The sequence below is a fragment of the Porites lutea genome, chromosome 1, assembly GCF_958299795.1.
Source record: "Porites lutea chromosome 1, jaPorLute2.1, whole genome shotgun sequence".
Lineage (NCBI taxonomy): Eukaryota > Metazoa > Cnidaria > Anthozoa > Scleractinia > Poritidae > Porites > Porites lutea.
Genome location: NC_133201.1, coordinates 36,855,727 through 36,880,982, shown reverse-complemented (window position 1 = coordinate 36,880,982; position 25,256 = coordinate 36,855,727). Strand labels below are relative to the sequence as shown.

The 25,256-nt window shown below is 38.4% G+C and overlaps 1 protein-coding gene and 1 non-coding gene across 2 annotated transcripts; one reads left to right on the top strand and one right to left on the bottom strand.

Annotated features, from left to right (window-relative positions):
- Window positions 1-9,336: 9,336 nt before the first annotated feature.
- Trnan-guu (transfer RNA asparagine (anticodon GUU)) lies at window positions 9,337-9,423 on the bottom strand. The gene is given in 2 exon segments: window positions 9,337-9,372; window positions 9,386-9,423. It is a non-coding gene; the product is annotated as a tRNA-Asn (tRNA).
- Window positions 9,424-10,352: 929 nt separating this feature from the next.
- LOC140949508 (protein C-mannosyl-transferase DPY19L3-like) lies at window positions 10,353-25,071 on the top strand. The gene is made up of 16 exons (XM_073398671.1): window positions 10,353-10,372; window positions 12,154-12,406; window positions 13,266-13,356; window positions 14,370-14,491; window positions 15,740-15,879; window positions 16,084-16,207; window positions 16,474-16,608; window positions 17,205-17,336; window positions 17,799-17,903; window positions 18,153-18,226; window positions 20,006-20,164; window positions 20,668-20,893; window positions 21,723-21,779; window positions 22,420-22,502; window positions 23,075-23,207; window positions 24,239-25,071. Exons 2-16 carry the CDS (start codon window positions 12,161-12,163, stop codon window positions 24,542-24,544), a joined length of 2,133 nt encoding a protein of 710 aa, XP_073254772.1. The 5' UTR covers window positions 10,353-10,372; window positions 12,154-12,160; the 3' UTR covers window positions 24,545-25,071.
- Window positions 25,072-25,256: the final 185 nt, after the last annotated feature.

Genomic DNA, 25,256 nt, shown 5'->3' with positions numbered 1-25,256 from the left:
TTAAACCTGATAATACACTCCTGCGATTTTTTTGAACGGCTTCAAAATCTCTGTAAATTAGTGAGAATAACTAAGGTAGTTTTAAAGGTTAATCGATGGCACTCTGACAGGCAAAAGTAATACTTGCCAATTCGTAATCATGAAGGCAAAATATAAACTATTCCAAAAAGACTCATTCAACCCCCTGTAATATTAAAAAGCACTACATATACTCCAGCAACTTTTGCCTCTCGTGCGTCCTATTGGGCTCCTGATGTCAACATTATACCGAAAAGTTTTTCAAGACGAAATGAAACCTGAGTTTGATTTGGCAAGTATCGTGAACGTTTATCCTGCTAAAAAAAAAAACAAAATAAAATAAACTTTCGTAGTAAATTAGAGTTCGTTGCTTCTTTGCGTAGCTTTTAACTATCAATGTTATCATTATTATATATTTCTAGGTTTGCTTCTACAAGAGTGTTCCCAGCTTGACTTGTGCACCTTTTCTTAGTCATTTTTGTGTAGGAACAGAATCCGTCCATTCGAAGAACGACTCACTGAAGAACAGCGTTCCCCGTTCTTTACAAAATCTGGTGGGCTTGTCATCTAATTTCCAACACTTCAATCCATAAGGATGTTACTAAAACGGGGACGCCCAGGAATTCGTGCCTTGGTTGAAATCAGGTGGGGACGAAATTGCAAATCAGACTCACATTTTACGCTTACGTTTTGAGCAGGTGGTATGTTTTTTCGGTATTCAACCTGTTTCATTTACAATATGATAAGGTCTTAGGTCTTAGTTTTCGAGACACCTGGCACACTCACATTACTCCTGGATTACTCCGTTTACTTTAGACCGTCGCTTAATCCTGCCTATTTATCCCTCGGAATGTTCTTTTTCCCACTCAGACAAACTCTTGCAGAGTAAAGGTTTTATCCAAGCCCATTATATGCCCTGTTTTGAGAATGCTTGGTAAATAACTCGCAGGCATTGTAATGAGAAATAAACGTGGAATTTATTAATGCATGTACATATAGTGTTCTCGCGTTCTGTGCTTGAGTCAGACTTTGTACAGCTATTAGTATTTAAAACTAACGGCTAAAACTTGTTTTTTACAATTTTTTTTATAACTGGGAAAGCTTGTTGTTGTTGTTAGTGTTCTATTAAAGTCAAGTATAGTATTAGTGTCAAGCATGCCAAATAATACAGAATTCGGCATGTACTGGCACAGATTAAGGAAAAAAGAGAACCAAAAAAATGAAGGTGCCGTGAAAATAATCATGATTTAGTTGTGCTTGGTTTTAGTGATGCATATTCACTATTGTATACAGTGCTTTTCAACACGTTTTGTGAGTGTAGTTTACATTATAAAATCATCACATTTTCTTAATTTACTTTAGAATGAAAGAGTCCAAGGCTAAGTTTTAAAATCAGCCAAAAGAAATGCTTATCCAGATTGCACCATGTTATTGCCTTAGATGAGGTTGAAAATTTAACTCTTCAAGTCCCATGATCGACCAAAATCAATTTTCTCGAAACAATATCAATACATTATCCAGAGGAATGTTTATGACAAGTAATGAAATAATCACCAAAGGGAAAATGCTTTAATCTTCAACCAAATTCTGTCATCTAAATCTTTAAGGAAATGTAAAGAGATAAGTGTGGACAATGTTATTTGTATGTGGAAAATGAAGCTTAGAGGGTTAAGGTACGAGTAGGTATGACTAGGATCATTATGGCGAGTTAACCAAATGGGTTAAGTATAAACTAACATGTCTGGAACAGTTTAAATTCGTAAGTGGCCGCCTAAATACTTTTATGATATTTTGTATAGTTCCCTTCATATACATTACTCATTAGCAAAAAGGGGGCCAGTTCATTTCTTTATATCAATCATCATTATATCATCTCAGGAACCTATCTAGAGTTAGGAAGTATTTCACTAAAGAATCAGCAGAAGTTGCTGTTCATGCATTTGTCACATCGAAACTAGATTACTGTAATGCATTATTATACGGCCTACCTAAGATTAGTTACAAAGATTGCAGTATGTACAAAACACGGCGGCTAGAGTTGTGTTGCAAGTAAGTAAGTTTCAGCATATCACACCTGTTTTGCAGAGCTTCACTGGCTACCGATTCAATATCGCATTATTTTCAAGATTCTGCTCCTCGTGTATAAATCACTGAATGGGACATCGCCTAGCTATTTAGCTCAGAAACTACATTATCGTTCTCATACTAGATCATTGAGGTCTGTTAGTAATGAACTTTTTATGCAACCTAGATCGTATACCAAGACCTACGGAGATAGAGCATTCGCTGTTCATGCACCAAGAGAATGGAACTTAATACCCTATGAAATTCGGAAGTCCAACACCATCTCGAGTTTTAAAAGATCACTTAAGACGTACTTGTTCACTAAATTCAGTAATATCGGATCATTGTTTTTATAGATTTGTATATATAGCGTTAGTTTTAATTTTTTTCCTTTTTTTTTTTATCATTATGAATATGGTTTAATAGTTGCTTTAGTTTTAATTTTTTCCTTTTTTACCCATTGTAAATATAATAGGATATGGTTGTAAATTTGTAAATATTTTTCAATAATGACTGTAAAGCGCCTTGAACATAGGATAAGAGCGCTATAGAAATAAAGTTATTATTATTATCAAGCGATAACGGGTTGATCATGACCCTATGCCAGCAAATTGTGATAGTCAAGAGATCTCTACCAAAATCCTTCACAACAAAGGAGTATCTTTAAAAAAATGATTAGAATTTGCTTTTACACCCATTTTATATTCAGAATGATATTTCAAATTGATTTTGATATTTGTATCTTTTGACGATAACTAGATTATAAGGGGAAACTGAATAATTGCCTCAAACCCTTTTATCTCCTTAGAGAGTGAAGTGGCAAAAATTCCCTTTACACCTTTTACTGTAAATCCTCTATTCAGCCTCCCTCTCCTTAGAGGACTACAACAAGACAACCATGAATGTACCACTTCCTTGGCACAAAAAGGTATTGGTACAAATCATGCTATATGTTGGCAGTAGTCAGTGCGGCATTTCTAGTATGTCTCTCACTCTCTTTAGCCTTGTGCCATGTAATATTGGCCTAAGCATTCAGGAGGGGGTATGGTAGAGGACTGACAGTACAATTTGTTGTGTTTATATTAGAAAAAAAACATGCACTAAATGAGCTTTGGCGTTTCTAGTAAAGGCCAAGAATCGAAAATGCCGGTTTAAAATTAGGCCACGTTATGGGTCAAGGAGTTGAAATTATAGAGGCAATTAAATAATTGAGTCGATGAGTCATGAGTCAAGTGAAAAACTTCAAATATCTCGGATTAACTGCTACTATCTGCTTTAAACAAATACTGGTACATACAGTAAATATAGTGACAAACCTGAATAAACACTTCTTGAAGGGTGGTGGACAAAACACCGACCCACACTTCATGGACATACCCTAAAATGGACTACACTGCTGAAGTTTAGTGATTAGGGTTAGGAAACTGAGTGAATGAAGTTTTAGGTCAGTTTTCCCAGTATAAGGACCCTAAATGGAACCTGATTCACTCAGTTTCCTAACCCTAATCACTTAACTTCAGTGGCATAGTCCATTTTTGGGTAGTCATTGGGGGTAGTTCATGGAATGGGAGTCAGTGTTTTGTCCACCACCTTCTTGAAGTCAGTGCTTAACCCTGCTTTCAATGCCAAACCCTGACCTTAAACGATTCATAACTCATCACTCAATGACCTTAATATAACACTAACAACAACAACAAGCTTTCCCAGTTATAAAAAACAATTGTAAAAAAACAAGTTTTAGCCGTTAGTTTTAAATACTAATAGCTGTACAAAGTTTGACTCAAGCACAGAACGCGAGAACACTATATGTACATGCATTAATAAATTCCACGTTTATTTCTCATTACAATGCCTGCGAGTTATTTACCAAGCATTCTCAAAACAGGGCATATAATGGGCTTGGATAAAACCTTTACTCTCCAAGAGTTTGTCTGAGTGGGAAAAAGAACATTCCGAGGGATAAACAGGCAGGATTAAGCGACGGTCTAAGGTAAACGGAGTAATCCAGGAGTAATGTGAGTGTGCCAGGTGTCTCGAAAACTAAGACCTAAGACCTTATCATATTGTAAATGAAACAGGTTGAATATCGAAAAAACATACCACCTGCTCAAAACGTAAACGTAAAATGTGAGTCTGATTTGCAATTTCGTCCCCACCTGATTTCAACCAAGGCACGAATTCCTGGGCGTCGATAAAATCCGGAACATGGAACATTCCGGAACATGCCGGAACATTCCGGAACATTCCGGAACATGAAAAAATAAAAATAATTTTAATGAAAAAAAAAATATAATAAAATAATACTAATAAATTAATTTTTGTAAAAATTAATAATAACGTAAAATAACAAAAAAAAAACGAAAAATAATGAAATAATCGATAAAAAGAAACTGGTATCCTCTCTGAGTATGAGAAAACAATATTTTGACGCAACAAATTAAATTTTTGGGGCAAGTGAGGGTTCATGCAAATGACAGTAATGAGTGAAGGCTTGCTTCTAAATTCATATATTAAAATGGGTCGCGAGGAGGGGGTTTTCAAGCTTTCCTCACACAGCCTCCTCTTGTAATTGTTTGCCATAAGTTAATCATTTGGCGGTTAACCATTTGCGGTTGTGCAATGGTCTGAAATGTCGGTGCAGTATTTCATGTCAAGCCAAGTCGGTAAGTAGCTTATAGAGAATAGGGGCTGTCTTTGAATTTTAGTGGACAATACTCACATTCGTAGTAGTTTCTATACTGTTTACAGTCAGCATGATATTTCAGACGTCTCCTCGCGTCGCAAGAGGAGTTTGCAGGGAGACGGCTAAAATTCAGGCTAACTGATAACAGTTAGAAACTATCGCTGCGCTGCCACTGCCACTGCAACGTGAATCTTTAATTTAAGTATCCAAGTCCAAAGCGATGAGCCCCTAAGCTCTTCTTACGGTTGCAAAGCCGTAAATGGATAACCGTTAAACCGCATGGCAAACATTTACAAGAGGTGGCTGTTTGAGGAAAGCTTGAAAACCCCCTCCTCACGACCCATTTTAATATATTTTGAATTTGGAAGCAAGCCTTCACTTATTGCTGTCATTTGAATGGACCCTCACTCGCCCAAAAAATTCATTGCGACAAAATATTGTTTTTTCATTCTCGGAGATGATACCAGTTTCTTTTTCTTTCTTTCATTGTTTGTTTCTTTATTTTTCGTTTTTATGTTATGTTATGTTATTTATTTTGTTATTATAAATTTTTGCAAAAATTGTTTTCCATCTATTGTTCTTTTTATTATTTATTATTATTATTATTATTATTATTATTATTTAATTAATTATTTTTTTCACATTTTAATTTTTTCGTGTTCCGGGATGTTCCGGAATGTTCCGGGATGTTCCATGTTCCAGGTTTTATCGACGCCCCGAATTCCTTTCTTTGTCTTCTTCTTTCTCTCTCTCGTTTTTTAGACCGCCATTTTGGATTTTTGTGGAGGTTTCCGCTGACAACTCGTTCCCAGACTTCCGTTCCCCGCTCCCCGCTCCCCGCTCCCCGCTCCCCGCTCCCCGCTCCCCGTTCCTCGTTTTAGTAACATCCCCTTGTATGTTATTATTGTATATAAAGTGAATTTGAACAAATTACTGCAAATTATCACGAAACTTCGTTGCAGCAATAGGGACAACAACAATTAACTGCAGAGTATGTTTCATTGATCTTTTTTTAGTATTTCCTAGAAATTTTAGGATGTTATTTTTACCCCATACAAACACTGTAATTTTACTGGAACGGTACTGTGGTACTATGACAGAGCCTGGGTTACCTGTGGAGCAATGTGTTGAGCTCAGCCGGCTCATAATCTTCTATTTCATCAGTAATTTTCTTATCTACGAACCAATTCTTCCAAACAGAGAGCCAAAAACCAGTGCTTTTCGCAGTGTTTTCGTTTTTAGAGCAGTTTTTCAGCTCCTCTACCAGAGATGCCAACCTCTGGAGACCTAAAATCGAGAGACTGTCTTTTTTTCACAACCCCCCCGGAATTTCAACGACCCCCCGGAATTTCAACGACCCCCCGGAAAAATTGATCCAGCCTCCAATGGGAATGACTTAGGACATTATATGACGTCTTACATGATGTACATACTATCAAAATTCGAACTCATCGTTTTGATGCTAGAAATAATCTCTGTCAATTACTAAATACGTGCAAAAATGCCCCAGAAACCGTACTGCGAATAAGAAAATTCAAGTTTTGAGCTAAAAATGGGCTAAATCTCAAACTAAGTTTGTTTTATTTTTTACTAAGTATTCAATATTTATAGTGGACGTAAAAAGCGGGAGATTTATGTACCAAAGCGGGAGAGCGGGAGACGAGGCAAAAAAGCGTCAGTCTCCCGCCAAAAGCGGAAGAGTTGGCATCACTGTTCTACATTTGTTTCGGTCGCAAAAGCAAATGTGCTGCAAACGCCAACCATTGCAGTTTTTGCTCGAAACTGGTCCGGAGCGGATCCAAATTTTGCGCCATTTAGATGGCGCATATGATTGGCTCTCAGTAAGTTCTTTTGTTTATGAGCCAATCAGAATGCACAAAATTACCTTTTTTCTGCACCGTGTTACCTAAAAACTCCATTTCTCTTGGCCAATCACAATCGAGAAATTTTTTCATGTATATTATTAAATCTGTAATAGAGTCGGCTGTATTGCATTGAACGGCGCGGCTTATGGTCTTTCCGAGGAACGCTATTTTTGGTCGATGTTATTTAGTGTCAACACGTCACGAAATCCTACCTACCATCGACCGAAACCTAACCGGAACTCGACAGCGGCTTCGAAAAAACCTAAATACAAATAAATCCCGCGAGAGTACGAATCCCATCCCAGTTTTATTGCTGTCATTAGAGTCTCAAACACTAACAGTAGTTTTCGAGCTTTTCGATTTTCACCAAAGAAAGTTTAAGAAGTTCATAATGAAAAAAGGTTCTACTTCCACAATCACATGCTAACATTGGCGCCAAATCTAAAATTTTACAACGGATTCTGCGAAGGACAATGGCGGTAGCAGAATTAAGCGATACACCATGGGTATCTCTATTTTCAGTCGCATACGATCAAAGAGCGTTGCGTGACGAGCCTAAAAACGGCTGAGAAGTCTGCGAAGGACTCTTTTAAACCCTCCCTTCCCTCCTTCGTCATCCTTAAAGGATAGACTATATTAATAAATCACAACTGTAACAGCTCATGTGGACTGATCCAGTATGGATTATTCATGTGCTGGAAGTTTAGATTTGTTTTTCATCTTTAGCTGCAGGCCGTGTGCCCCACTAGTGAGGAGGAGCGTTGCGTGACGAAGGAGACTATCACCTTGCTCGTTGTCTGCATTCTTTCTCCGCCATTGAAGCCAACTTGATAGCATTTATGGCATTTCTCTGCCAGAAGTATGAACATTTTGAATCACCGCGTACAGAAAATTCAGCGGACAAAAATCATGCACCCAAAACAAAAGTTTCAAACCAACATGCCCAGAGACACCACAGGCATCCCAAGCTGACGTTACGGGTGTGTTATGTAAATTAACTTTCTCACGAGAGAGTCGGTGTCGCGTTACAAGCAACCGTTGAGACTTCGTATGAGAAATAAAATACTGAGGTCCGCGAACGCTGAATATCATTATTGCGTTCGACGTTAGGAGAACGCAACACATAATCTTGGGATTCCCGTGGTACTCAGTTGAGACTTACCGACCGATTTGCCCATGTATTCTAGGTAAACAACCACTAATTCTTTAATACGCTGGGACGAGAGACTAACTGTCTCCCGACCAGGATACAGCAAGGCCAACATAACACTCTCATGAGCTTACTTGATTATTGATTTTGAACGCAGTGAAAGTGAGATGAAAATGAGGCCAATATCTTTTGCCTTTGACCCATGATCATCCAGTCGTGGAAATAACATGTGCCCTTTTTTATAAGTACTGTATAACCTCCACCCACTTGTAACCGCTCTGTGGTAGTAGCCAACTCGAAAACTTGGCGTTTTTGGCTGCTACACACTTTTTCCTTTGTTATGTTTAATTCAATGTATAGTTAGCTCTGTTTTTACTCCAAACTTTTAAATTGATTCATAAATACACATATTACGTAAAATGGCCTAAATATGTTTTCGGAAACGTCCCGATTTTGTTCTAAATATCCGAGTGACAAAGTTCTAATTAAATATCTCAAAAATATCTGTCTTTATTTTTATAAATATTACAGTAATATTATTTGTCGGCCTTATTTCAGTACCCCGAGGACTAGGGCACTGCACTTACAAGCCACATGGCATATATTATAAATGGAGAATACTGCTGAATCTGATTTCTGCAGGCCTATATGGGGAGACTTGTTTGGCTTTCTGTCACTGAAATGCCCATGCCCTTATAAGAATTGAAGTAGCTTCCTAGAAAAAAAACATGATTTCAATAATTTTTCCTCAACAAAATTCGAAATATCACAATTGTATTTTTTTAACCTAAATATTATGAGATTTTCCAAAATCTTTTAATAAACACTTAAAAGGTTAAAATAACATAACAGAAACAACAGATGCCACGGATGGGCAAAACTGAGGAAGATTGAAACGGATTGAAGTTACGGTTTTTGAAAACTGTTCAGCCTAACAGTTTTTCAAAGTTGATCCCTGCTGCTTGCAACTTCAATACTGCTCAGGAGACATATTTGTTTGTCACGGACCTCTGATTTTGTCATTTACATGTAATATCGATCTTTGCTTAGTTTAAGTTCCATAGCGATTGAGGGCGAGTAATTGGCAAAATTAAACAAAATGAACTAGACTGCCGTGACACAGCCCCTTTAACCTCCTTTCATAAAAGTAACCGTGCTAACGTTTCTGGTTGTCTATTTTTTGTGAATACGAGAAAAAAACTTTAAGTCAAATATTGTCCTCGTTGTCGTTCTCTGCCTCGTATCTAAAGGTCTCTATTCTATGCAGTGCGATCTCCAAACTTCCAAAAATCTCTAAACACATCTTCACATCTTGTGTTCCTCTTTCAAAAGCGTTTCAGCGGGCAAGGGAGCAACGTCTCAATGTCACCCAGCAGTCCTCTCTCTAAAATCAGGTCTAGAGAGACTGGGCCTGCTTGAGGAAAAAAATAGCTGAAATTGAATTGAAGACGTCATGAAATCCAATTTTTTTGCCATTTTGTTTTTTCTCCTCAGCTTGAAATACACTAAAGTTCGGAGCAGACACTGTTTGACTATCTAAAAAATTAAAAGATAAACGTCCCCGGGTGGGCTTGAACCACCAACCTTTCGGTATCTCCAATTAGTTAACAGCCGAACGCGCTAACCGATTGCGCCACGGAGACTGACTATAGAAAGATTGTGGTAACTTCCCAGTTTAAACTTGCACTAATTGGCATGGATCTAGTCTCAAAACTACGGGCAGGAAATTTTTTCCGCTACTGGTACAGTAACTTGGTGCCCGACCTAAAGAGAGTCTTAATTACGGTAATGAAGAACGCCAGGGCCGCAAGTAATCTCCGCTTTAGTTTCTTCGACAAGAGATCTGGGTACGAGTAGTAGGTCGTAAGCGCCTTGCGGCCCGTGTCACGGTGATACGGGCATCCCTATTGCCCATATCACTGTAACACCTGCAGATTTACGAAGCCCGATTACTGTCATGCAAATTTTGCGCCCCATTTTACTTTTTTCGACCTTTCTCCGTCGCCTTTGGGTGTTTTTTATCCCGACTATTTTCTCGACTTTTGTTTCGATTTTTTTTGCTCTCAGTTATTCTCTCGACCGTTTTCTGTTGTCCTAACTTCGTGCCAAGACTCAATGGAAATTTTTTTCCCTTCTCTCAGTTGTTGTCAAGACTCTTTTAGTATATCCTGTTTTGTATATCATATTGTAGTGGCCATAAAGGAAGCTTCTGGCTGTTTCAGTGTATTCTTTTAGCAGGTGCCAAATTCATTTAACGTTTCTTTCTTGACCGGTTATTTCCGAGGATAGAAACAACCACTTGTTCCATTGTAGTCTCTGTCTTTAATGTTGAAACGGTTCACCGACGTGAAAGTCCTCAGACGCGTTCACAAAAGCTCTGTACGTTTACTTCTTAGCCAAACCAGAAAGAAAAAACATTCAATTCTCACCCGTTGCTGTTGTATTAGACATAGGAGTCCCCGAACACGAGTAATGGTGTCAGCAGCTTTCGGGTAAAGTATTAAGAATAGATTTAAATAGAATGACTAATTGATTGTGATGTACTCCATTCACTGACTCAATGCACTTTATTTTCTTGGAGTTACTTTACGGGTACGAATTGCATGTCTAACAAAAGTTGCGGTTAATCCGTTCTATAAAATATATATTATAATACTGTAACGCACCTGGAGCGTTGAGCGTAATTCCACTGGCAACATAGCTGCTACGAATTTAATTATGTAAAGCGCTCGGACTGAACATTTGGATCGTGGAAGTGTTGTACAAAAGTTGTGTAGACATTTGGATTTCAGCGCAAATATTCGAACCTCCAGCTTTGCCTCCTTTTGTCTTTGCTTTAATCCTATATAAAAACACCCTTTACATATCCAGTTTATATAATTCACGCAAACGCCTTCTGAAACTTTCACGGGTTGACCATATACCCGTTTTAGGGCGAGTGTAACCAGTCCAGAGAGACAGTTGGACCCTCAGAATGTTCACCAAACAGTTTCTCAAAGACAGGCGTCTTTTGTCCTTTCCTTTTATAACAAGAGGACCTCGGAAAACAGACCCGCCACACTGATCTATTTCAAGCTGTTTAATTCTGATTTAATTTGTAACAGTGGCTAGTAAATTTTGTCTTGAACCTGATTTTTTTATAAATCAGGTGCTCTTGTTAAGGTGCCAAAAAAATATTTTAGTTGACATCTACATATTTGGTTATATTATTCCATTGAAGAAAAGGCAAACCGGATTGAAAAATGGCATTTAGGAAATTTAAACCAAAAACGTCTCTGATAGTAGACAACTGCCGATCGGGCCTTCGTTTGTAGTAACACGCCCTGTTTCGCAGCGACAAAGGCTTGACTCTTACCAGGTTAGAATCCATTGTTTTTTTTAATAGTCTATTGAACATAAATGTCAGAAAAAAATTGAGTGGTTATGTTTTGTCGAGAACCTAAAACCGACTGTGCCATTGTGATACAATTTTTTGTAGTATTTATTCGCTCGCTGTCAGGGGTGCTTTATCAAACGAGGCTAGAACGCGGGTAATATCCGATTTCCATAGAATGCAATAGTCGCGTGGCGAGAATACAGATTTTTTAGCGACTTTAACCGAGGAAAGATTTTCGGAGCAAGACTATAATTGAAAGGTATTCAATGTTAAAAACCCTGATTTTTATCCAACTTGCCCTTGTTTAAAATGTAAGAGTTTAAACTAAAGCGTCCACGCAATTGTTATTTTCACTAGTCTCTTGTTGCTCTAAGCTGTTTATTCCGCGATGAGATGATTATTCTATACATTTACAGTCAAACCAAGTCAAGCGTACCCCCCAAGATTCTATTAATGAATTGATTATTTGAAAAGTGAATCTGTTAGTCGTTCCCGTAACTGGTGTCAAATTCAAAGCGGCATTTCTGCATGCGTAATGAGCAGTGAATATTTTACGAGAACTTCTCTGTATTTGGTCAGATTGGAAATCTTTGAATGGATTAAGCTTCTTAGAAGACATTTACATCAATTTCAGGAAAATGGAGGTGGTAGAAATTTCATAACTGCCTCGCGTGTGAATTCACGGCTCATTACACATGCAAGAGTGCAGAGATCAATCTGAAATCTACAACTAGCAACGGATTCAACTTTTGAATAATAAATTCATTAATGTATTCTTGGGGGGTACGCTTGACATGGTTTGACTGTAACCACTGTAAAATATAAAACGTCAATTAAAACCGCGCGAAGAGAGGAAATCGAACATAAACGTGGCGCGAAACTATTGAGGAAACCTTCACGCATGCGCCTGTTATTAAATAATATTGACCGCGCGATGTATCTTTAGCTGTAGAGCATCGCTTTACAACAACAGTGTTTCTGCTTATGTCTCCCACAGATTTGGGATGTCTGAACTGCGTAAAAGAAAAGGTGTTCCGTTGAAGGATAGAAATCGAAATTCGTCCCATGCGAACGGCGGATCAAAAAGCGTTCGTGCGGCTGCCAAAGTACCCGACGAAAATGGTGGACCGTCTTGGACTAGTTGCGGAAATTTTCTGTTGGGATCAATAATAGCCCTGATCGTAGGAACAAAATATGCGCTCTACGTCCGAGAACTTCATGAGAATGATATGTGGTTTTCAAACATCGGGGTTAGTAAAGTGACTTTAAATACACTTATTTTAATCATGCTCAATGTAAGTATGTTTGGGCCGTTAAGCTTATATTTCTAGTCTGTATAAATTATCAGGGCACAGTCTTAAGTCTTTAAAAAATAGGATAGTCCAAAATGCACTTTAGATCAGAGGGCATTATTTTTTAAGAACGATATGCAGTTTGATCGTAAGATAAGCATAAAATGGATTTTCATATTTCTTTAATTCTGAATGATAAGATTGAATTTAGCTTACATTTGATTCTCCGTCCAAAATTAAATTCATATTTATTCCAGAAGAAACCATTTTGCATAATTTTACCGCAGATAACAAAGGCTTAATATCCCTAACTTAAATTTTGAAGACTTACCAAGGTGATTTTAGATGACTATCAAGCAGCCATATTCATATTACAGCATAATTTTTACAGTAAGAAGGAATGTAAGAAAAAAAATTATTTAACATTCACCTTGTCTTACCTTTTTTTTCTGTTGTCCCATTGTGCTAATAAATTGATGTTTGATTTTTTCATAATGACTGAAATATCCTTTGGTAGGAGATTGACAGTCACTATATGGTATCCTAGCAACAACATATGGCAGTGGAGACCTTTAATTTTGAGATAGTTTTTTGGGCCGTAATTATAAAATTGTTGGTATTGGACATTTTTTTTTTAAAATAAGAGAATGTACTGTTGTAGGTCCCGGTTTCATTGTAAATTTAATGTGGCTCTTGCTGAAAACTTTCTTTGTATCAACCATAGTAGGGTTAAGGTGTTATGGCTTTTGCAGGAAGTAAGTTAGAGTAAGCTGTGCCTGTAATTAACTACCTGTATTACGTTTTTTCCTATTTTTAGCAACTGGAGAGAGAAATATCCTTTAGGACAGAGTCAGGGTTATATTTTTCATATTATAAGCAGATTGTTTTAGCACCATCATTTTTTCAAGGTAAGCAGTTATTTTCTGATAATTTTGTCTCTCTTTCCTGCAACCACGACTCAAAGCTGAGTTTCATAATTATGTACAAAATGCACACATCTGCAATCCATTTTGGCAATTAGTTTCTACATAGTTAAACGAGGATAAGGGAAAATCCCAATAACACATAGTATTCTTAGTTAATAATAGTCCTTTTCATGCTGAATCTGAGGCTGCCAGACAGATGGTTAAAGCAATCCATTTCAATCCTTATGTTTCAAATACAACTTCCTGTTAAAAAAAGTACTTTATTTGAGTGTTAATGTATTCAGCACTAAAGTACTAAAACTGAGGACAATATGTCTCCTGCTGAAGACGGGACTGCCATTTTACTTGATTATCTGAGCCATGGGAAAGTCTAGCCACTTGCTGGGCAAAGGCAGTACTTTTATTCTCATTAAGATCCTGAGTTTTCTCCCGGCCTCGGGAATTGAACCCATGACCTCCTGCACTGCAGTCAAGTGCTCTACTGACAGAGCTAATCCTGCTGGAAGGTCTTTGTTGATTTGTTGCAAACAATGCCTGGATTGAGAAAATGCTGATTAATAAAGCGAGTGGTATTGATAACATCTCGGCTAGTTAACTGAAAGAAGCATCACCCATAGTTACTCATAGTTTAACTTTTCAAATTAGTCTCTATATTACCACAATGGAATGTATCCAAATGCTTGGAAATGAGCTAGAATTTCACCAATATTTAAAGAGGACCTGAAAACTGATCCTAACAACTGCAGACCTACCTACCTCAGGTCTGCCTGTAGTAAGTAAGTTAATTCAATTGTTCATGACTGTTAAAGTACAGTTGTGGTATAATTCCTAGGTATAAAAACACGTGACATATTAGGAAATTCTTCGTGCTAATACAACTACTGTACTGCTGTACTATAGTCCTGCATCCCAACATGATGCCTTCCTTTGTGATTTAGAAGAGCGTCGGTCATTGTCTCAACTGACGCATCCCAATAATTTTCATTGTTTCTTAGGAATCCATGATGTCATGCATGATAACAGAACAGAGCATCTAAGGACTATTAACATATTAGAGAGATTTAATATTTATCAAGAAGTTATTCTAGCAGCACTATACAGAATTTTACCAATACAGGTGTGTACTGTACTGTCCGTAAGTTCATGCTAATTTTTATTTCAACTCAAACTTATTTTTATGTCATTAACCTCTTTACTTCTGGTACACCTCCCTGGAGGGGGGGGGGAGGGGGTAGTGGAGTGAGAGGCATAACCCTGCCCTTGCTGGGAAATTTAGGAGCTAAGTTCTCTGAAATGTTATTCCCTCATTTTAAGACCTACTTTATGAAAATATTTTACTGTTGTTATCTTACTTTTACTCTCTTTCCAAAATGCGTGGCCCATAAAAAGAAAAGCTGTTGATACTTAGTACTATTCCATAATTTTATTATAATTTTTATTTATTCATTTTCCTTGTGAGAATCAGATAGGATCACAACTTCAATTTTTTTTAAAATCTAGTTTTTTTAATTTTAGTAAACCTTCAAGCGGTTGCAGCCGGTAAGAAGTGTTGCTTCAGGTGGTAAATTTTACCGGTTACTGCCTGATAAGGGGAACACTGGATACCTAGATAATGTGGATCACATCAGCTTATGATAATCCCTGTCAACAATACACTGAACTGTGATGTTTTACTGACAGAGATAAACCTCTGTCACTACAGTTGACTCTCACTAGAAAAGACACTAAGGATTTTTTTTTCATGATACCAGGGCCACTTTCGCACTCCAGTTTCACTTTTGGAGCTCTCTTTGTTTACCTCATACCACCAAAAAAATTCATACTGGCATGAATTCACCCCAGTTGAGTGCATTGCTCACAATTGCATCCTGTAAACCAAGACTGGGGACAGCTCATTTTAGTATAAAATTGGCCTCCTGGTGGACTGGAATGGGTAGTGCATGTGTAGTTCTTCACTTTAAGTTGGTGTTATTACAGTGGACATGGAAAACACGTAAACGTGAAGCGAAATGAAGAAGTCTTGCACCCCTTACTGTTTGTGAAATTATCACCAATAAAGATTCCTTTTGACGTTTATTTCAATGGGATTTTGCCCACAAGCTTTATTTCTATATATTTACAGGATGCAAGATAAAGAGTAGCCTGTGAAAGTATTATGCAGAAGAGGATTCGTGTAAATGATCAGGCCATAGAATTTTTGTCTACAGATTGGGGTTCTGTCTGTTTTAAAATTTTTGCTGTGATTGTAAATATTTACCTTCAATAATAAGTTAGTATTATTGATACTACTAAAATTTAATTATAAAGGTTGGCAAGTATATCTTTTAAATAATCATTTATGCCAATTTCCTTTTTTTCTTGGTAGATGGAGTATGTATATTTTTATATTGATACCATCTTTGCCTTACATGGAATGTACATGATGGCGCTGTTTGCCTCATCGTGGATGCTAAGTGGTTCTTGGCTTGCTGGCTTACTATCTGCAAGTTTTTACATTTTTAACAGGCATGTGTTGTGAAAACTTTTAATACACGTACAACCTTGACATTGTCAAATCCGCAAAACCACGCTTAGGAGAGGGTTCCTGGTAGGCTTTCTTTCTTAACAGGAATTTGTGCAGTTTATATATCTCTCTTTTTTCTTTTGTTCTGTGTTAAATAAAAGCTATACTTAAAATAATGTGCTTTCTTTTTCTTTTTTTATCCTCAGGGCTGATACTACAAGAATATCGTTTACTATTCCTCTGCGTGAAAGTTTTGGATTCCCATTTCTCTTTGCACAGATTGCATTTATAAATTACTTTCTAAAGAAAGATGTTTTCTCCCTTGCCCAGGTAGCTACTTTTACTTTTATAGTGTTCCCTAATAAGAAATCTTTATTCAAGTGCATTTAATACAAAATTACAGAGCATGATAAGAGATACTCTGCATGTATCCTAGTATTATATAGTGAATATCTCTTGGCTGTAGCTCATGGTACTGTTATGATTATATTATTAATCTAATAAATACATGAAAAGATGATAAAATACATGTATTATAAAAACTTCTACATCACTCAGCAAATGCTCATTCTTTAATTTGTGATATTTTATTTCAGAGACTATGCCTCACTGTTATTGCAATTTGTACATTTTTCTTCACATTGGTCTGGCAGTTTGCTCAGTTTATTCTCCTGTTGGAGTCCATGGCTTTTTTTGGTACTTATTCACTTGGCTTCATTTCCAAGCACAAGGTAAGCCTCAGTATGCTTAAAACTAATTTGTGCTGAGAGAAAAAGTAGATTATTATTTCTTAAGAAGGTATTGTGAGGAGACAAGAAATGATGGGTTGGCTTGCGTAGATGATGTACAGTGACCATCTGTTACCTCTGCGTCCTGCTTCCCTGATGCATAAAAATCGCTAAAGATGTGAAATAATATTCATGGCTCGTGTCCCATAGGATGCAAAGATTGATCGATCTAGTTGAAGATGTTTTTGTAGAATATCCTGTTCATGTGACTTTTTTGGTTGTTTAACGACGCATATTTCTTTTTTTTTTAATTCTTTGTTGTGCTTAACAATTAACAGAAGGAGTATATTTTTATTTCTGTTCAGCAAACTGTAATACACAGGTTTGTCCAGGAGTCTGTCTTCAGATTAACTGTCTGGTTTCATAAAGGCCCAAGCATTTTCAAGTTTAGGACTCATTGGTCGTTGACCAGATGAGTCCCAAGACTCACCATAACAATTTGTAACGCTCTTGCGGGGGTCATTTTGTAGTGGTGTTGCAAAAAAGGGACAAAATTGGTAATTGGACATTAATTTTCCATCAAACTTGTTTTCTTTCAGGCACGATGCCTTTACCTCATTGTGATTGGTTCATTGTTAAGTGTGTGCATCCTGCAGTTTATCAATGACATGATCCTTTGTTCACTTGCTCTGAGTTTTGCAGTGGCTGCAGTTATCCTCATGACTTTTCATGTGAGTTTTGTACTGTTTTCAAGCTAGAAGGCCTTGAGATTGTTTTCACTCCATTATTTTTCGTGAGATTGACAAGATCACCCTCTTGATTTCACATGGCAAGTGATATCTGTTGAGATTGCACCTTCATGGCAGACAATTAAAGGGAGGGAAGAACGCTGTGGTTGGACAAGTTCCTCTTCCTTCTCCCTTTTGCAAGCATTTTTTGCATTTTTACATAGTTTCATAGTTCCTTCCTTCCCTTTTAAATACCTGCTGTACAGGCTACTTTGTAGGGAGGTCTGGAGGAGGGTGGTTCTTAATTCTTTTCCCCTCCCCCCACCCACAATAATTTATTATCACCCACTCTTTTCCCAAGGACAATTTACTTTCCCATCCGTATGAATTCAAGTTGGCAGCTACATCAAATTAGTTATCAATCTTGATATTTTATTTTTTGACAGACTTTTGGTTGTGTTTCAGGGGGAAGGAAATTCAACTGACAATCCCTTGCTAAGAGTGTTTAAGCTTGTTCTCAATACCATAGCAGTTCTTTTGTTAGCTGGAGGAATAAGCTTCCTTGTTAAGGTATAGTGAAGCCATTACCATAAAAGTGTATAATCCATGCTGTGTGAACCATTTGGTTCTCCTTGTGAATGCAGGGCTTGAATTGATGGAGAAGAAAAACTAGCCTCTTACGCGAACATTCCTAGGGTTTCATAACGCGTTCGTTCCCCACGTGAGGAAACGCGGTGGGGCAGGAACGCGTGACGAAGCCCAAAGAACGACTGTTGGGGAGGCTACATCTTTGTCAAATTAGTTGATTATCTATTTCAGGTTGTCTTGCAAATTGAGTCAGACGAGCACATCTTTAAGTTTCTCAAGTCAAAGTTCGGTTACGGCATTGGAAGGTATGTAAGTTTAACAACAAAATGAAGAGCTATTCGTCATTTTGTTTATTTGCTAATGCGACTTCTTATGAACCTTGAGTAAAAATAGGGAGCTTAAGCAATCACGACGACGTGGACGACAACTACACGTAATTAAAAAGAAAAAAACAATTCGTTTTATGAGCAAAACACTGAACGGCCCTGCACGTGCATTACTCGCGCTTTTTAGTTCATTTCTTTGACTGCTCGACTAGGACGTCAAACCTCCTAATGCGGCGTTTTATGGAGGATGTGAACATATGACGACGAATTTTCCTTTCTCTTTTTGAACCTGGATGAAGTCCTTTAGAATTCAACTCCTGGAAAAATCGCCCACACTTGACAAATTGAGCGAGTCCAGATAGACGCCATGAAAGGACGCAGATTCATTTTTTAGCGACGTTTTCACTGCTTTCGTCCTCGTCGTTGTTTGAGCTCCCTAAAAGTGTGAAGAACGTGGTCAGCACAGTTCTGGCCCCTCTCTCTATGTCACGTAACGCCGCGAGAGCTGACATGCGCAAACTGTTGTCCCTGGACCCTCTCTCGCGGCGTTGCGTGACATAGAGAGAGGGGCCAGAACTGGACTATGTCAGCACATAGTCACGTTTGTAGAGTGTGTGGATTGAACCTGATGGCAGATTGGGACCCTCTACCAAGTGTAGGTACAGTTGTGCTTCCCAGTTTGTCCCTGCGCTGTTTATAAATACCCAGTGTTTGCTTCATAGAATTGCATTGCGGACACATTGAAGAGAGATTTTTCTGTCAACGAAAGAGAACCTTTGTACCTTGTTTATGACAGAGTTAAGTCAAAACCCCTGTACAAGGCTTGAAATAATTTTGCGATTGGTGCCGGTCGAGTTGTCCGGTCAAATCTATTCTTCGGACACAACCCGGTTTTAATGAGGACACTGATTATCTATTACATCTTATCTCTTAAAAGCCCCTTTTTTCTTTACGAACGCCAATAATGTCTAATTATCTAAATTCAGAAGTTCTGAGTAAAAATTTCCATTAGAAGCGTAAACGACCGGACAACGTGTCCAGTCATCCAAGGATTTGACCGGTCAAAACCTACTGTTGCCCGGACATGGTCCCGCTGACCGGCCATAATTTCAAGCCCTACAGGTCCTTCGCCACATTAAAAGTGTCCCAAAGGATGATCCAATTTTGGGTGGATTCTTTTGCAGCATACTTGCATAGCCGTCGCATTTTCCTGCTGAAATTCCAACGGGAAAATGCAACCGCTATCCGCGTATACTGCAAATGAAAGGAGCGTTTATTCCCCTGTTTCAAGATTCCTAGCCCTACTTCCAAAAGCAACAAGGGTATATTACCCGCGAGTGACTGGTAAAATGTTCTTAAATGTCACAACGTTGTGAATAATCCGAGTATAGTTACGTTTGTGGTTCAAACCTAGCCTATTCACAGTCCCTCTATTTTCTCTTTAGAGATCGTCGAGCGCGCATATGAAAAGAAAAAACGGGGGGGGGGGGGTTGAATTTATTCACCGCAAGCACAAGGGGGTAGAGTTGGGGAAAGGAGAACTTTTTTCTCGCGCTTCGCTCTCGTTGCGCTCGTTTCGCACGCTTAAAAAATAAAAATGGCTGTGGACAGGCTGTTCAAACCTACAATCTACAGCTTTGTGCTCTTTTAGCTTGAGTTGGCTGAGCTGGATTGCAGGGCTAAATGAATACACGGGCTTGGAATTTAGAGAACGAGGTGGCCATTTGTTGTAATTCCCCCCTTTTCATTTCTCCCCAGGGATTTTGATTCATTGTTATACCTTTGCGAGGGAGCCTTCAAATTCCTTCCCACAGATAGCTACTCCAGACTGACGACCGGTGTGGTATTTCCTTGTTATGTTGTGTCCATGGTGGCCATATTATTTCTGTTAGCATATACAGTGTTTGTTAATTGGAGGTAAGACATACACTCATTTGTTGGAGTTGTAAGCAATTTTTTTCTTTTGGAATAGTCTAAATCCTGTCTGGCTTCTCCTCTCGAATCTGTGGGCAAGCTGTCTTGGGTTTTGAATAGCAAATCTGTGTCACTTAAATACAAATCTATGAGATATCTTCCTTTGCAAAAGATGTTCAGAAATTTTTAGATAAAATAATAATCCCGCGAACATACAGCAACAAATAGCGTCACCTGTGCAATGGTCTCAGGTAGTAGGAAGGTCGCGAAAAAAAGACGCGCCTTTTCTCCTTCCAACCCACGAGCGTTTTCCGCGTTTGCACGTAGCTGAAAATTTGACCGGTTTCATGCGCAATGTTCAACACCCAACAACACGCAAGTGGGATCTTCCTCGCTGTAAACAGCCGTTTGTTGATCTTGTAATTGCCTCATACTAGTAAGAAAGAAATGCAGGCTTAAGATATTTTGGGGTGCGGCGAAAAAATAAAAGTTTTTGTCTCCTGCAGAAAACGTGACGATGTCACAGAAGACGCGGATCCTCTTTTTCTTAACTCCCATCCAGAGGTGGTTTATCAAGTCATTCAGAGCGTTTTCTTTGGAGCATTGGCCCTAACTGCTCTCCGTTTTAAGTTTCTATGGACACCTCACATGTGCTTGTTTGCCGCTGGAATATTTTGTAACCAATATTTCTGGAAAACAGCGCTAACGAAGATAGGACTCAAAGAAACATGGGTGAGTCGCTCTTTGCTTGTATATTGCTGAAACGATTCCCTGTGCAAGGTGCAGGAGCAAAATGTGGCTGGTTCGCTAAATTTAGCTTTTTTTCCTGTCGATTGACTGACGGAATTTTAACCGTTTTGAGTCAAAACACTTTAAAAAGGTTTGTACGTGAATTCTAAAACCTGGAAATACATGTAATTTTATGTTTCGTAGGTTGGTTACTGTAGGTTATGTCAAATCGAGGACAATGTAAGTTAGAGAAGGGTAATTAGACAGTGCGAACGGCACGCAGTTTGTGTCTTTTGAACTAAGTTAAGTAAAAAATACCCTAAACCAAGGAAGGTTTTGTTACCTGGTTGGTTATGTCATTTTAAGGGACTTTTCTTACCTATTTGGCGCGAAATTCACCGGTTGAAAACTCTCTGGTGACGTCATACGCGATTGACCAATAGGAGAGCGAGTGGTGTTTGTCGCCACTCCCGACACAGCATATGTCAATCATTTTCTCCCGCGTAAATTTATGATGAGATTCAAATCCATTCAGGCGAAACAAGTCGACCTCGCGACTTCGTTGTTTGCTCGGTCGGTCATTGAAGCTATCTCCGCTTGCTTTTAAGAACTTACGAGAAGTCGACTTGTAGCAAGTCTAGAAAAACTTGAACAAGTAATAGAAAGTCCTGGAAGGTGAAGAACTCAAAAGAGTACGAAACCTGTTTCCTATCCTTATGCGAAAAACCGTGTCCGTAATAGGTGATACAGGTTTTGCACAGCATGTCTTGGGGCGTTGGCGAATGGTGCCGATATGAAAGTTACAACTCCATTTTATATTTTTGTTCTGTAGGCGAAGTTCACGGGACATTTCGTCGCTGCCTTTCTTCTAGCCATTTTGCTGTTCAATGTAAGTTTATACTTAAAAAAAAGTAATAAATGCTTTGTTAATGTTATTTCCTAATCCACGACACACTAAGAGCTCTTGAGAACTCGGTTACCATGTGTTCATGCTCCACGTGTTCATGCTCCATGTGTTCATGCTTTCCACGTCGAAGTGGAATCTATAAGTAGGATTCAAAGAAACAGGAGTAAATTACTTAGGAATATTATATACCTCATTGTTACTTAATTTCGCGGGTACTTAATTTCGTGATTTTGGCCAGACAATATTTCGCGGGGTTTTTTTTTCGTGATTTCAATAGGTAAATGTGAAAAAAGACATTAAATTTCGCGATTTAAGCATTCTCAACGTTACTTTATTGTTTGTCAAGTCCGTTTTGCTTGGGACAAGGAAAACGCATATTTATCTACTTCATACCTGTAATCTTTGCAACTTTCACAACAGGAGATACATGTACAAAATGGAACTTACAGTAAAACCTGCTGATAAATTGTCAGCAGGTGTTACTGTAAGTTCCATTAATAATGTGTTTATTTGTCGATGCATATCTTGTATATGTTGTTTTTATTATTTTATTAAACTGTGGTGGGGAGAGGTGATTAGAGCTGCACTAGTAACTGAAAAACAATTCGACTTTGTTTTCTAGCGTCTTCCGCGAGCGTTGGACGAACTCAAGGAATTGAGGGAATTTTACGATCCTGACACAGTAGAGTTGATGAAGTGGATAAAGTGAGTACAGAACTCTTTGTTGTCCCGGCCCACCGTAAACGCTCGACCCCACAACTTACACGACACACCCCTACTTTTGTCCTTCGTAAATAGAGGTGACCTTTATGAAAGTGGAAATGATACTCGCAGTTAAATGAACAACCTAAGCGGTTGTTGGTTTAACAGCGAGGATCATTTCCCCATTCATATATTTATCCGCAGTTCAAAATATGAATCATTTCTTATATTCCCAGAAGTGACCATGGTCATGGTAGACCATAACGTGGTTTCATCACTGTGTTATATGCCAAGGCGCCTTGTACCGTATTTCCTTTCGCCATGGAGCTCTAATGCTCTGATGCCTTATATATGTTGTGATACTGTGTGATATGGTACCGCATGCTCAAATTGCCCCTAGTCCGTCCCAACTGAGTCGCGTTGTTATTGGTCGTCTGTCAGTAAAGCCATGTTATTCACCCTAAATATGATTGGTGCGTTTTAATCCGCCTTTTATCACAGTATAATGGTCGTTTCATAGTTAGTCAAATTGTACTACTTATAAACTGTGTGACAGTTCACTTGTTGCATTCTAGTCAGAATACCCCACCGGAAGCGTCATTTACTGGTAGCATGCAGCTTTTAGCAGGAGTGAAGCTATGCACAGACAGACACATCACCAATCACCCACACTACGAAAACAAGTTTCTCAGAGAAAGAACAAAACAGGTAAAGATTATAATCCAACATATCATGAACATGGGACAAAGAAATGCAAAATCCCTGGCGACAGCCGGAATAGCAATGCCTGAATGGTCTTGGGGTCTTCCGCTAAGTGTTCGAACGCTTGAGCTAGCGAAATATAAGTATACTCCTGGCTCTGGATGTTCAAATGTTGGATGGCGCTATCCACCGGATAAATCACTATCCAGCCCATGAATATTAGGGAAAACAATTTCATTATCCTCGAGATAGTGATTTATCCAGTGGATAGCGTTACCCACCTTTAATACGAACAACTGGTCCCTGGCGTAATTAGCCTGCAAGCAAGGTCTCTGTTTGGAAATCCCCAGAACCCCCAGCCGTCATCGCGTCGCTTGTCGCTCACGCGTGATTTTTCCGGTCGCCCTCTCGCGATGCTCACTAAAATGAAGAGGTTGCTCTCAGCTGACTACAAAAAGCCTTTTTCTAGCCGTTCATATGTGAAAGGCGTCCTATACAGATTACGGAGTAGCCTTGCTATTGACAAGTTTAAAGTGTGACTTTACCTCCTTTTTTCTGTGTTGTATTTCACTTGCGAGTTTGGCAAGACAAAGGAAAGAAAAAAAGATGTGTTTCACCGACTTATGCGAGGTGGTATCCATTTCTATTACAGCAACTGATGATTAAAAACATTGACGAATGGTTGAAGGAGCTGCTGTGTCACGGCTCTCTAGTTAACAAAACGACAAAAATGAACTTTGAAAAACTGTTTGGCTAACAAGTATTCAAGTACAATTTCAGTCTGTCTTAATCTTCTTCAAGTTTGTCTATCTGTGCCCAATTTTTCATTTGACTTGTAACTGATACTTTCTTTTAATGTTTTGAGCGATATATATGTTTATGTTTCACTCAATTGGGTGGCAGTTCCTGCGGTTAGAATATTAATAAAATTCGTGACACAGCTCCTTTGAGATGTTGCGATGATAAAAGAGTTTCCTGCGCCTGGATAGCACTCTATCCTTTGACTCCTTCTTACTCTCCTTCTTTCTTTGATGTAGGTTTATCAAATTTACGCCAAACGTCCTCCGAGAGAGGTGTACGAAATTCTGCGTCAACATGGCACAGACTACATCATATTAGAAAACAGCATCTGTCTCTCACGACAGAGCTTGGGCTGCAGACTAATCGACCTCCTGGACTTGGACAACGGTCACGTGATCGACGGAGGCCAATTAGAAGAAGGATTACAATTTACAAACATTCCGCGTTTTTGTAAAGCTATAAAAATAGATAGCAAGAATTTTAGTCCGTATTTTAAGAAAGTATTTGAAAATCGTACGTTTTATTTATACAAGTTACTGTAGTAGGAATCTAAATATATAAAGTGTCACGAAAAATATGATCAGAAAACTTGTGTTTATTTAAAAGTTGCTTGACATTAAGGTTTTAACTGACAACTAATTAATGGTCGATTAATATTTTCTTTTCTGTTAATAGTCTAGTCAATCATTTCTCTACACTTTCAATTCTTTTGCGCTCCCTAAGTGGCCAGGATATCTTAAGTTAAGAAAGGTTCTTGTGACCTCAGAAATGAGGGGCGGACTTTTAACAACATTTAGACTTGTTAAAATTTGTTTCACTCAATAGAGTTGTGAGTCACTAGTATTTTTTTTAGTCTGAGGCTGGCGAGACCTAAATATAGGTAACGAATCGTAAAGCTTCTTGACCGCTGTCGTTAAGTTTTTGTTTGGTGTAATGTCTTTAGTGTTGTAAGTTCTCGTTTCCAGTTGGTTCACAAAACCCAGATTATTTGCAATGATCATCGTAAGGAAAAATAGACCATTGTGTCGGAAGTTGATATTAGGTAGGAAATAAAGATTATCAAATTTTATCTAGTGTTGTATTGTTTGCGTGTACGCCTGGTAAGAGTAGTGTCCAGTCCCCCTCCCGCTTTCCCTTGACTGTAGGAAGTGTTGAGTCATCAGGTTAGCTTGCGTGGCAAGCATTTTAAAGAAGAGAGGATTTCGGGCACACCCAGAAACAAAACTGGTTGATTTGTTAACCCTGTCACTTCCA

Bases quoted from the DNA above. Each gene is read 5' to 3' on its own strand.
- LOC140949508 (XM_073398671.1), top strand. From the start codon at position 12,161: ATGTCTGAACTGCGTAAAAGAAAAGGTGTTCCGTTGAAGGATAGAAAT. The intron at 12,407-13,265 runs GTTAGTAAAGTG...TCCTATTTTTAG, and splicing joins TGTGGTTTTCAAACATCGGG to CAACTGGAGAGAGAAATATC. The intron at 20,165-20,667 runs GTAAGACATACA...TGTCTCCTGCAG, and splicing joins ACAGTGTTTGTTAATTGGAG to AAAACGTGACGATGTCACAG.